Raw genomic sequence first — 12,861 nt, forward strand, 5'->3', positions numbered from 1 at the left:
ACAAAGAACTAAGTAAATGCTAGGCTTTTTGGCTTAGCCAAGCTGCAGGCTCACTCCACAGAGGTCAGCCACCCTGACTCCAGGAGCAGACAGATTCAGTTCTCTATTTCACCCAGGTCTCTTGCCCATGCTAAGGAAGCAGAGAAGACAAACTACCCACGACAAGATAGAGATATATTTACTGTGTAGTGTGATAGAAGGGTTACTGTTTGTGATGAACATAGAAAAAAAAAAAAAAGAAAAGCCTGTCAGACATGTGAAATAGCTTAGCCAGGAACCCCACTGCACCCAAGGTGCAGCTGATCACCAGAACCAGGTGACATCACTCAAGATAACCAGACACAACCCTGAGTAGGAGGAGAGGCTCACACCGTCCGCCTGACACTGTAAGCAAAGATCAGGAGCAAAGCTCTGCTCTGCACATCTTCAGGACTGCTGCAGACATTGGAGAGATGCTACCTTGATCTGCCCTGCGGCTGGAGAGTCTGACCCTGGACCTGACCTTCAACTAAGATATGTGCACAGGTGAGCAGCCTTGGGGACACTGGCTGAGGTCCATAGTTAAGGACGCAGATGTGATGCTTCGAGATGACCCTCAGCATAACCATGTGTATCTACCTATCCCTCCAGACACTGTTAGTATCACCGTTAGTAATTAAGAACGGCATAAAAGAGATTGCATTTGCCCCTGCCAGATCCCTGGGGTAGATGAGATTCTGTGGCCAATCACTGCCATTGAAACTGCTAAACCTTGTTCTGATGTGGCAAAAAGACACATCTGGTGCTCACAGCAGAGCCTTGCGGGAGGCTGTTTGCCATCCTGAATTACAGCCTTGAGGAAAGGAAACTGATCTCCCTGCAGTTTCACTTTCAATTCTTGAGAAAGCTTGGTTTCTGTTTCCAGTTGCCCTGGCTGCTGAGCTGAAAGACAGCCCAGCGGGGTGAGGAAGAGTGCTGCCTTTCTCCTCCTTGGAAGCAGAGGCAGCTCTCTCCCTCGCCAGTGTTTATCAGGAGAGACCAAGAAGGCAGGAAGCTTCTCCCAGCAGGGTTGAGCTGAAGCACAGAGGATCCACTCCAAGGGTTGGCTAGTCCTGCAGAGATGGATCCAATCCCTGACCTATATGGGACCCCTGGGGACATGCTGGACCACTTCCTGAAGCACAGCCTTCAGCCCCAGAGGGACTGGAAGGAGGAAGGGCAGGATGCCTGGGAGAGAATCGAGAAATTCTTTCGGGAACAGTGCTTCCGTGATGAGCTGCTCCTGGACCAAGAAGTCAAAGTGATTAAGGTGGTGAAGGTGAGCACTGAGAGTTCTGGGTTCAAATCTCACCTCTGCCCTGTGGGGCTTGTGACCTTGGTAGGTGGCCATTTCTGAGGTGGCCATTTCAGGCCATTTCTGAGCCTCAGCATCAGCTTCTTTAGTTGGGTTTATTATAAGCAATAAATGGAATAATGCATAGAAAATGTGCATAAAATTAGCCTTGTTTGCAGAACTGAAGGACAGAGGTGGTAATGATAATTTGGGATTCTGATCTCTGAATGGCCATAGTTGCCAGGTTTCACAAAATGTGTGCCTTTGCTTCTTACTTAAGAAATACTATTCAAAAGAAAGGAAGGAAGGAAGGAAGGAAGGAAGGAAGGAAGGAAGGAAGGAAGGAAGGAAGGAAAGATGGAAAGATGGAAAGATGGAAAGAAAAGAAAAGAAATTTTTCTACTCTGGTGTACCCCTTTAATCCCAGCACTCAGGAGGCAGAGGCAGGTGAATTTCTGAGTTCAAGACCAGCCTGAACAGAGTGAGTTCCAGGACAGCCAGGGCTACACAGAGAAACCCTGTCTGGAAAAAACAAAAACAAACCAAAGAAGTTCAAAATGCTACTTTACCTCTGAAGTTATACAGTAAACCTATTCTCCTAAGTTGATGCTATTGAAATCTTAGAAACTACCTAGCCAGACAGTAGTTGGTAAACTCAGTGGGATTCCAGGGGCTGCCTGGAATTACTGGGTAATTCAGTAAAGCTTCATTTCTCTCAGAAAGCACAAACTTAACAACACATCCCCTTCAATCAAGATGGTTTGGATCAGAAACCTGGCTGTTGTTCATTTTCCTAAAATGAACGATATCTTACATTCATTTGAGTAAGTCCAGTTTTATCTAGGAACTCTGAGTCATAGTGGCCGAGGTTAACACTGCAGGGAAAGAACTTTTGACTATGAAGACTCTAGACAGAGTGCTGTAACCAAGGATCAGACAGAGTTCTTAGCAAAACAGTTCTAAAGACAGAAACTGAAACTCCTACAGCTTCAAAAGATACAAAGTGTCCCTCTTGTGTCCTGGTTCCTCCAAACCTCTGACCTACCTGTCAGCTCCTAGGTCTAATACTGGATCAGCCTCTTCACTTCCAGGACCTGAAAGAAACAACAACAAAAAAAGGAAGTCCAGAGCTGGGTGTGGCGGCCCCTATAGCTCCAGTACTCGGGATGTTGAGGCAGGAGAATTATCCGTTAAGCCTATTAAACCTAGGCTACATAGCAAGTTCCAGGCCAGTCTTAGCTGCATAATGAGGCATTGTCTAGCAGGAGGAAAGGAGGAGCTGAGAATCATGCACCTTCATCTTGTTTTGGTTTTTAGTTAGTAAACAAAGTATTGTATGTCATTATAGCGTGTTTCAAACAGTGATTTGTTTGGGGATGGGTTGTAGTTCTGAAGTTCACGTAGAGTGTCTCACAACCGGCTGTGACTCTACCTCCAGAGAATAGACGTTCTCTTCTGGCCTCTGAGGACACCAGGCATACATGCTGTGCACAGACAAAACTCCTGTACACATGAGAAGTGGTGGTGGTGATGGTGTTTTTGTTGGTTCCCCCCTCATACACGGTTTCTCTGAGTAGCTCTGGCTGTCTTGGAACTCACTCTGTAGACCAGGCTGGCCTTGAACTCAGAGATCTACCTGCCTCTTCCAAGTGCTGGTATTAAAGATGTGTGACACCACTCTCTGGCAATGTTCTTGTTGTTTTTAAGCTTGAGATTTCAGAGCATTTCGATTTCTCAATTTTTGGACTAGGGATGGCCACAGTGAAGGTCTCCATGACGGTAACCAATGGCTTCTTTTAAGATTTTTATAGAGAACTTAGTTTGAATGGCTCTGGCTTACCTCTCAACCTCAGGGCACTGTCACCTTCCACAGGGAGGCTCCTCAGGAAAGGGGACGACGCTGAATCACAGATCTGACCAGGACATGGTTCTGTTCCTAAACTGCTTCTCCAGTTTCAAACATCAGGCGCGAAGCCGAGAACGCGTCATCAACTTCATGAAAGAGAAGCTGGTTCGCTGTAGGAACAGCCTGGCCTACAAAATCACTGTGGTTACACACAGAGAGGGAAACAGGACCCCTCGCTCCCTGACCTTACGGATCCAGTCCAAGAAGAGTAATGACATCATCCCGATGGATGTTCTCATGGCTTATGATGCTTTGGGTAAATCCAGTGTTGGTTCTTCAGAGAAATGATTCTGGGGTCTCCTTCTTTTGGGAGAGGTTAGAGGAAGTGGAAATGGGACTGTGGCTATGTTGTGAAGATGCACATCCTTCCATGGATATATTCCACAGAGACTCTTGCAGGGACTCTCATAGAGGATTCATCATAAAGAATGAATTCCTGCCCAGCCTCTGGGAAACACCAGGTCAATCAAACATTCCAAGGTCTGGATTAGATGGAACTGGATTAGAACCATGTTTAAAATAAGTCTCTCAAGCTGGGCCATGGTGGCACATGCTTTTTATCCCAAAACTTGGGAGACAGATACAGGGGGAATTTCTGTTTTTTGTTTTTGGTTTTGGTTTTCTTTGGTTTTGGCTTTTTGAGACAGGGTTTCTCTGTGTAGCAGCCTTGGCTGTCCTGAACTCACTCTGTACACCAGGCTGGCTTCACACTCACAGTGCTCCACCTGCCTCTGCCTCCCTGAGTGCTGGGATTTTTAGGTGTACTTGCCAGGCGTAAGGCAAGGCTAGCCTACAGGGTGAGTTCCAGGACAGCCAGGGCTACATGGAGAACTGTGTCTCATTTAACAACCTGTACTACATTGGGCCAACTACTCAGCACCTCCAAACTGAGCATACTAGCTTATTACATGTGATAATGTTAAATAGAGTCAAAGGAACTGATCATATTTGCCAGCATTTCAGTTACAAAAATGGCGATTTCCCATGGTTGCCTTTATGTTTACCACCTTTGTGGAGCTGACCCTCGGATTTCATGAGCCCAGTGCCTGATGGTCTATATGACCATCTAAGCCTCTACTGATTTAGTTTTGGGATGAGGGGTAAGGGAGGAGTGGGGTAAGATGACTGTGATTCCAGGACTCAAGAAGCTAAGGCAGGCAAGTCACAAGCCTAATGACAGCCTGGGATACCCAGAGAGACTCTGTCAAAAAAGAAAAAGGAGGGAGGGAGGGCGGAAAGGATGAAAGAGGGGGCAAAGAGAGATTTTCCTATCTTTCCCATCTCACAAGGTAGAGTTTCCTGACCAGTAAGTTTCTCCTCCCAGGATCCTTTTCCCGAGACTCAAAACCAGCACCAGAAATCTACGAAAAGCTAATAAAGAGTAGGGGCTACCCCGGGGAATTCTCCCCGAGCTTCACAGAGCTGCAGAGGCATTTCGTGAAGAGCCGCCCTGTTAAACTGAAGGACCTCCTCCGGCTAGTGAAGTTCTGGTACCTGCAGGTGAGAGCTGGGTCGAGAGGGCAGGCACAGCCCAGCATGGGTTTTTGCTTAACTGGGGCTGGGGGTGTAGTTTGTTGGCATGGTGCTTCCTTGGGATGCCTAAGGCCCTGAGGTCAGTCCTCAGCACCACCAAGAGAGATGGGGTGGGGTTGAGAAAAGCCAATGAGAGGCAGGATGTACAGTGAATGAAACTGGACCGCTGGAAGCTATCTGTGACCTGCAGTACACTGACCAGTAGCGGAGCCAGGCATTATAGTTGGTGATAGTGTTTGTGTCTGGCTTAGAGCCTCCTGCTTCCAATGACACCTTCCCCAAGGGCAATTAAGTACCTACTGATGAGAACAAACATGCCTTCAACAAGCCTCAGCAAGTGGCATTTTGATGACAACAATGAAGCTACCAGTGTGGAGTATTAGTTAGGTGCTATGATCTGGGCTGTTCACGCCACATGATTTCCCGGTTAGTCTCTCCGGCTGCTTTCTAATGGACGCTTCTAACCCTCGTTTGGGAGATGAAAAAAACTGAGGCTGGGCAATTAAAGCTAGAGCTGAGATTTGAGCAAGAATGCCCAACTCGAGAATTTTAGTTCACGAGCAGTCACAAAGACATGTCCTTCATCACAGTATTTCTTTCTGGTCATCTAAATAGCGCAAAGGGTTCATTAGAAAAACAAAGCAAAACTCTGTGGACAATGAGTAAGGAAAAGGTGAAGTTCACAAGCGACCGGGGTGAACCGGCAGCAGAGCAGTGTCTTCTCTTTCGTGTTTGCTTCTGTCTGTATTCACACAGCTCATACTCGGATATTAGGTAGCTGGAGTCACGCCATCCCAGTGTGGTTTTGGTCCACCCTTAAACACACCTGCTGTTGGCCCTTGGAGTCCAGTGTGAGAGCACCATCTGTTTGTGTCATTTGCATACTTTTTCTTTACCCCATCAGTTGTAAGACCTCATGAGCTGCAGGCATTTACCATTACCCATCTGTGCTGCAAATGTTTTCATCCACCCACCACTCACCTACTGGCTCTAACCAGGCCACCTTCAAGAACATAGTGGACGGGAGGGATGGGTCAGCAGCTAAGAGCACCTACTGCTCTTGCACCAGACCCAAGTTCAGTACCCAGGACCCATTTCGGGCAGATCACAACCACTGTCACTCCAGCTCCAAAGGATCCAGCGCCCTCTTCTGGCCTCTATGTGCACTGCACTCACATGCGCATACCCACACAGACACACATATACACATAATTTGAGAACATAGTGAGTTTTTTTGGCAAATTATATGTGTGTGTATATATATATATGTGTGTGTGTGTGTGTGTGTGTGTGTGTGTGTGTCTGTGTTTGTGTGTCTGAATGTCTGCGTGTGTAGGTCTCAGATTGATTGTCTTCCTCAGCCTCCATATATACTGAAACAAGGTATTTCAGTTGACTCTAGACTTATGTACATAGCTGTCTAACTACCTAGGACAGGGAGCCCCTGTCTCTGCCTCCCTGGTACTGGGATTGTAGGTATGCGTGACACATCCCCCCACAAGCATTTATATGATTTCTGGAGATCTTTTACCCACCTAGACACCTTCCTGGCTCAGATTTCTATAGATGAGTATTCCTGACTTCTCTAATAGATTTTTTTTACTTATCTGAACCATCTCTCTCTCCATAGAAAAAATAATATGGTTATTTAAATACTGCAATGGACCCATCATTTCACACTGTTGAAAAATTTCAAACACCATCAAAAATGTCTAAAAGAGAAGGTAAAACAATTTGTGTGTGTGCATCTTTGCATATCCGTGTGGGGAGAAACTGTATCCATGCTCATAAGGGCAACTCCAGTTGGACTTAGTGACTGAGTGTGCGTGTGTGTGTGTGTGTGTGTGTGAGAGAGAGAGAGAGAGAGAGAGAATATAGTCACCTAGTTTTTCTTATAATATGACTAACAAGTTATATATACATCATATTTTGAATTATGCATCTCTTTCTTGCTGAACTAAAACACTACCTTTGTTAAAAGTGTGAAATCCACAAATCTAACAGGAACTAACTCTAAGTGGTCTGTTCTGTTACACTTTTTTTTTTTTTTTAGTCCTGAGGGATTGAGCCCAGGCCTTGTGCAGGCTGGATAAGTAGTCAGACACTCAGCTGCATCCCTTGACTCTCACTTATTCTGCTAAAAAATGCTACTCTCAGGTAGAAGGTGATCAATGACACCCAAGGTTGGCCTGTGACCTCCACATGTATGACAACATGCACACACACAAGACAAAAATCACTGGGAGCCAATCTTGGTGTACATAGCTGTATTCACAACACCTATGAGCCACCTACACCATTCCTGTCTACAAGGCTGGGGAAACATGGAGGAAGAGGAGGCAGAAGGAGGCTAAGAGCAGGAGATCAGGGATGATGGCTACAGAATAGTGTCCTATGGCCATGACGGCCTCACTGCTCATTGCTCACAGCAGCTTCTGCTGTCTGCATGAGACCTGTGCAAGGTTAAACCAGTTGGCATTCCAGCGTCTATGTGGGGAGAGCTGAGAGCTACCGGCCATTGATGGCTCCTAGGAGAGGGATTTTTCCCAGGGGTGTGGCTCCTGATAGGTTGCCCATGCTCTGGTGAACGGCCCCACACCCTTGCACATGAGGGCAGCTCCAACCGGACTGCATGGGATATAAAGAAAAGAAAAACAAGAGGAGGATGAAGAGGAGGGGATGAGGAGATGGGTGGGGTTGGGGTGGCTATGATCAAAACACACTGTATACAGGTATAGAATTCCAAATGCACCACATTGCTGTCTCCATTCCAACCAGGAAATATGGATTGATACACAGATGGTGTACAGAAAACCCCGACCATAAGTCCATTTAGGCTCACCATTTCGTGGCTGTGTCACATAGAGCAACAGGAAAAACGGAGTTCTTGGAGCACCAGTCATTCCATGTTCTCTTTGTCTCCGCCCCCTGCCTCCCTCCATTCTCCCCCACCCTTCCTTCTCTCCTTGCCTTCCCCAGTACCTGAGACGTAAATACAGAAGAGCACGATTGCCCTCCAAGTATGCGCTGGAGCTTCTGACCATCTATGCCTGGGAAATGGGCACAGAGAGCAGCGAGAGCTTCAGATTGGATGCAGGGTTTGTAGCCGTGATGGAGCTCCTCAGGGACTACGAGGACATCTGCATATACTGGACCAAGTACTATGATTTCCGCAACGAGGTCGTCGGGAACTTTCTCAAAGAACAGCTGAAGGGAGACCGGTGGGTAGATCCGCCACATTATTTCTGGCTCTAAGGGCTAGAAACCCCGACTGAGGTGGCTTTGGAAAATAAAGGGACTCAAGTGGCTTTTGCAGTTGAAAACATTCAGGGGTGAAGAAACTTCAATAACGGCTATGTCACCAAGGTCTCTCTGTCTATGAGTTGTTCAACAGTGCCCTTCCGGGGCTTTACTGTTGAGTTCAGGCTAATCTCTTCCATGTTGCAGCTGTTCTAACCTTCCCCTCTAGACACCGGATCTCCAGTGTAAGAAAGGCTGTGTCAAGCAAAACCTCAGTGATTTGTTCTTGCGAGCTTGCTTAGGCTGTATCTACAATCTAGCGAAGGGCTTTGCTTGCAGGGACTGCTCCAACCTAAAGGCAGGTACCAACTCTGCTCTGGACAGTCTGAAGAATGCTCTCTGTTGGCCATACTTGCAGTTTTAAATGAGGCCGTTAATTATGAAGTATACAGCGAGCAGAAGTAAAAAAAAAAAAAAAAAAGAGTAGCAAGTAGCAAATGGAGAGAAGCAGTTGATAGCCGAATATCATCAGATTCAGCAGCGTGGACGGGAGTAGGCTGAGTGGGAGAGAAAGGCCACAGCTTCAAACCCCAGGCCCTTACAACACCCTGCAGATGTCAGCTAGGGAAGCTGAGGCAGTCAGCTGGAGTTCCCAGTCCACCTTTCTCCGTGGATGAGCTCCTCAGGGCTGACCTAGGCTGTATCCAGATTTCTGTTCCCACTGTAGTATGGGATAAACAAACAACAGTTTCCTCTACTGTACTGAAATGGTTCGCCTTCCAGCCCTTCTCAAGGTCATGATGCTTTTTTTTCCCCACAAAAAGTAAAAGCATTTTTGTTTGTGTTGCTTCTTTTCTGTTTTCCCCTTACAGAGCAGGAGTGGGGATGGGGGAGGACAAAGACTAAGACAATGACAATACTGCCAGACTCGGAAAAAAAGAGTCTTAGAAGAACACTTGGAGATTGAGATACGCATTTGGGTCTGAAATAGTGGAGGTTGCGGGGGCAACAACCCCACTTCCAAAGCCAGCATTTTAGTGATCTTAAACTTTAGGTGACAATGCACCATGATCATGTGCTTTACGATTCCACAGACAGGAATGCCAGAGGCCAGTATCCTGATCCTAACAGGGATCTGCTTCCATTTTCTCCCCCAGGCCCATCATCCTAGACCCAGCCGACCCCACCAACAACCTAGGAAGCAGAAAAGCGTGGGACCTGGTGGCTAAAGAGGCCAAGCACTGCCTGCGGCAGGCCTGTTGCATCACTGAAGACCCCAGCGGGGGCTGGCATGTACTGGTACTACCTTCTCTTCACAGTCACAACTCTCTTTTACGCTCATTTGGATCACCTGCCACTCTTCTTACAGGAGCCCTAAGTCCCAGCACACGCAACATACTTCAGGATCGCAGCCTAGTTTCCGTCTAGAAGCATCTAGGCCTCACCTGTAAGACAGGCAGGCAATCTGCCCTGCTCTACAGTCAATTCAGGGACAGAGTCAAAGGGTTTACTCGCTTCCATCTAGCCTGTTGGGTCTCCCCTAGAGGAATACTTCCCCATTCGGTGGGTCATCAAAGTATTGTTTCTTGCTGTTAAATAGTACATATAATAAGATTTTTAAAAATTAAGTGAGACTCCCACAACTCAGACAGACGATAAGCCAGCCGCACAGCTTTCCTGTGCACAGCCTTGCCCGTTAGGCTACAGCTTTCCTAGACCTGAGAGCTAAGTGAGAATCCAGTGTTCACACACAAGGATTGGAGTTAGCGGTTCCCTGAGGAAGCTGTTTCCCCAAGCTGCTGAACCCACATAAATCCTATCCCTTGACCTGCTTTTCATCTTCTGCAGGAAAGTTCTGAGTTTGTCCTCAGAGGTGGCCCCCACAGTAAGGCAGACAGATAGGATCTGGCTGGGGTCTACCCGCTGCTCATCAGGTTCCACCAAGGGATTCTTGGGAAGCAAGAAAAATTGAAACAGAACCAACCTACCTAAGCCTCTGTCTTAGTTAGGCTTTCCATTGCTGTGAAGAGACCTTATGACCATGGAAACTCTTGTAAAGGAAACCATTTAATTGGGGCTGGCTTACAGTTGAGAGGATTAGTCCATTATCATCATGGTGGGAAACATGGTGGCATGCAGGCAGACACGGGGCTGGAGAAGGGGCTGAGAGTTCTACATCTTGATCCACAGGCAGAGAACAGGCTTGAGCTTCTGAGACCTCAAAGCCCTCCCCCACAGTGACACACTTCCTCCAGCAAGGCCACACTTCCTGACAGTGCCATTCCATATGGGCCCATTGGGGCCCATCTTTACTCAGACCTCCACAGTCTGCCTCCATCTCAACCCCCAGTTTCTCAGAAATCCCATCTCCCAGGCATCTGCCTGTCAACAGGGTTTCTCTGTATAACAGCTCTGGCTGTCCTGAACTCACTTTGTAGACCAGGCTGGCCTTGAACTCACAGAGATTCGCCTGCTGCTGCCTCCCCAAGTGCTGGGATTCTAGGCATGTGTCACCACCACCAGGCTTAGTGATTTATTTCTTTTCTGAGTTATCTTAGTCACACAAATGGATCCAGAAGGCACCACCATATAAGATGGAGTTCAAGTCAGGGTACTTTTGAGCATCACATGGGGTGATACTGTGTCAGCTCAAAAAGATGCTAGGACTGTGCTAAACAAATACAAGAGTAAAGCCTGTTTCTGTTACTTTTCTATTGCTGTGATAAAACCAAAGCAAGTTGGTTGGCAGCTTAGAGAAGGAAGGGTTCATTTGTGTGCAGAGTTCCATGGCAGGGAAGTGCGGTAGCAGCCAGAAATGGCGGCTGGAGCTTGCATCTTTAATGGAAAGCAGGAAGCCAACACAGTGATTGGAAACTTGTAAGCTTTTGACCTCACAAACCTGTCCCTGCTGATACACTAGTATCCTCCTGCAAGGCCACACCTTCTAAGCTCCTCAAACAGTTCCACCAACGGAGGACCATGGGTTCAAATGCCCAAGACAGTGAGGGGCATCTCATTCACCCCAGCAGGAAACCATTCCCAGCTACCTTATCAGCCAATATGTCAGAATTCAGTCAAGTATTTTAATGTCTAGAGCCAGTACCCCATGGCAGAATTTCAAGGATACTTAGTGGTACTCTAAGCCTCAGGTATCTCATGTAATCACTTACAGCATCTCTCAGTATGTCTCAAACCAGACGCTAGAAGAGAGAAGCTTTAAGACAATAGACAGTTCTTCCCACACAGATGCCCTTTCTCTTTCTTCCCTCTCTTGCAGCGAGCAAGGGACATTCAGGTGATAGTGAAACAAACAGGAAAAGAACCATGGAGTCTCTGGAAAAACCCCTACAGCCCCATCAGAAAGATGAAAGCAGATATCAAGAGGACAAATGAGCTCCACGGGGAAGTGCGCATCTCCTTCCAGGAGCCAGGAGGAGAGAGACAACTGCTCAGCAGCCGGAAGACCCTATCAGATTATGGAATCTTCTCTAAGGTGAACATCCGGGTGCTGGAGACCTTTCCTCCTGAGATCCAGGTGTTTGTGAAGTTTCCCAGTGGCGATAGCAAGCCTTATGCCATCAACCCTGATGCCATCATCTGGGAACTGAAAGGGAAAATTGAGGATGATGGAGGCCCTTGTATGGAGGATCAGGTACTGATGCTGGAAGATGAGGAGCTGGAAGACTATCACAGCCTTGACTATCTACAGATCAAAGACTGTGACACCATCCAGCTCATTAGGGTTAGCTGAGTTCTAGTCTAGCTGTTCATGGCGCCAGTGCCCATTGTCAACTCCCCACCTCATCCCTCTATGCTGACGCTGCATTCTTTCTGTAGCCTAACAATCAACATATCCTTGTCTTGCTTAAAACCCTCCCATGTTTTCCTGTACCTAGAGAAGGAGTTCCAAGTTTCTTTTCCCAATACTTAAAGTCATTTCTATCAATCAAGCTGAGCCCTACTTGTTCCCCCTTCCCCACTCGAAACATACCAGAGACTGCCAAACGCTCAGCACTCACACTGAATGCTGAGTCCCAACTTCATCGCTTTCAGTTGGCTATCTTCCCCCAACCCATGTTTTTATCTTTCAAGACTCAGACTTGTAAGACACTGGATCTCCAAATATGGAACTCAGATTGATAGAATCATCATCACTCTGGGAGCCTCTTAGAAAGGAAAATTAACCCAAGCCAGATACTCCACTGAGGCTCCGCAGTCTGTCTTACCAAGCCTTCCATGCCATTCTGATACATGGCTCATATCTGAAAACTATACGGCCCTTGCAGCCAGCCAAGTCATCTTATGCTTCTACCCTCTCCCTTCATCCACATTAGACTTCTGTGAAGTATGTGGGCTCTTAAATCATGTTGTTTTGTTAGATTTATCTCCTAGTCTAATGAGACTTGATTTTTTTTAAAATGCCTTTTGGTCTAGAATGGTACTGATCCAGCGCAAATGTATGATATGTACTTGTTGAATAAATGAATGTCTCTGAAGCCTTCTATGTTGTCTTTATCGGGTCTGATGCCATTTTAGAGTCTACGCAGATTCAGGGGCCCCTAGCCCACATGTCATTCTCTGAAGATGCAGCCAAGTCCCCTACACAAACTTCATGCTGGTGGGTAGACATGGCCTCCTGTCTAAACCTCCTTGGTCAATGGTGATGAGGGTAGACTCTGCCCATTGGCTATCTTTAGCCAATCACATATTTCAGTCTTGGAAAGTGGGTCCTGGTATACTAAACTTCTGGTGCAGTCAGGACTGAAAGATGCTAAACAGCCAAAAATAGGTCCACCCCAAACCTTCACTTAAATACAGAAAGAGCACCATTAGCCCACAGAGTAGCGCCACACATAGCAAGACACAGAAG

At 47.0% G+C, this 12,861-nt stretch overlaps 1 protein-coding gene across 1 annotated transcript; it reads left to right on the forward strand.

The window, feature by feature from the left end:
* The first annotated feature begins 918 nt into the window (after nucleotides 1–918).
* On the forward strand, nucleotides 919–12,487 carry LOC129676091 (2'-5'-oligoadenylate synthase-like protein 2). Its single transcript, XM_055606395.1, has 6 exons — nucleotides 919–1,297; nucleotides 3,186–3,474; nucleotides 4,543–4,718; nucleotides 7,731–7,972; nucleotides 9,149–9,290; nucleotides 11,269–12,487. The coding sequence occupies exons 1-6, from the start codon at nucleotides 1,100–1,102 to the stop codon at nucleotides 11,740–11,742; spliced, it is 1,521 nt and encodes a 506-aa protein (XP_055462370.1). The 5' UTR covers nucleotides 919–1,099; the 3' UTR covers nucleotides 11,743–12,487.
* The last annotated feature ends 374 nt before the right edge of the window (nucleotides 12,488–12,861 follow it).

The sequence above is a fragment of the Psammomys obesus genome, unplaced genomic scaffold (assembly GCF_907164565.1).
Source record: "Psammomys obesus unplaced genomic scaffold, mPsaObe1.curated_primary_1811, whole genome shotgun sequence".
Lineage (NCBI taxonomy): Eukaryota > Metazoa > Chordata > Mammalia > Rodentia > Muridae > Psammomys > Psammomys obesus.

Bases quoted from the DNA above. Each gene is read 5' to 3' on its own strand.
- LOC129676091 (XM_055606395.1), top strand. From the start codon at position 1,100: ATGGATCCAATCCCTGACCTATATGGGACCCCTGGGGACATGCTGGAC. The intron at 4,719-7,730 runs GTGAGAGCTGGG...TGCCTTCCCCAG, and splicing joins TGAAGTTCTGGTACCTGCAG to TACCTGAGACGTAAATACAG. The intron at 9,291-11,268 runs GTACTACCTTCT...CCTCTCTTGCAG, and splicing joins GCGGGGGCTGGCATGTACTG to CGAGCAAGGGACATTCAGGT.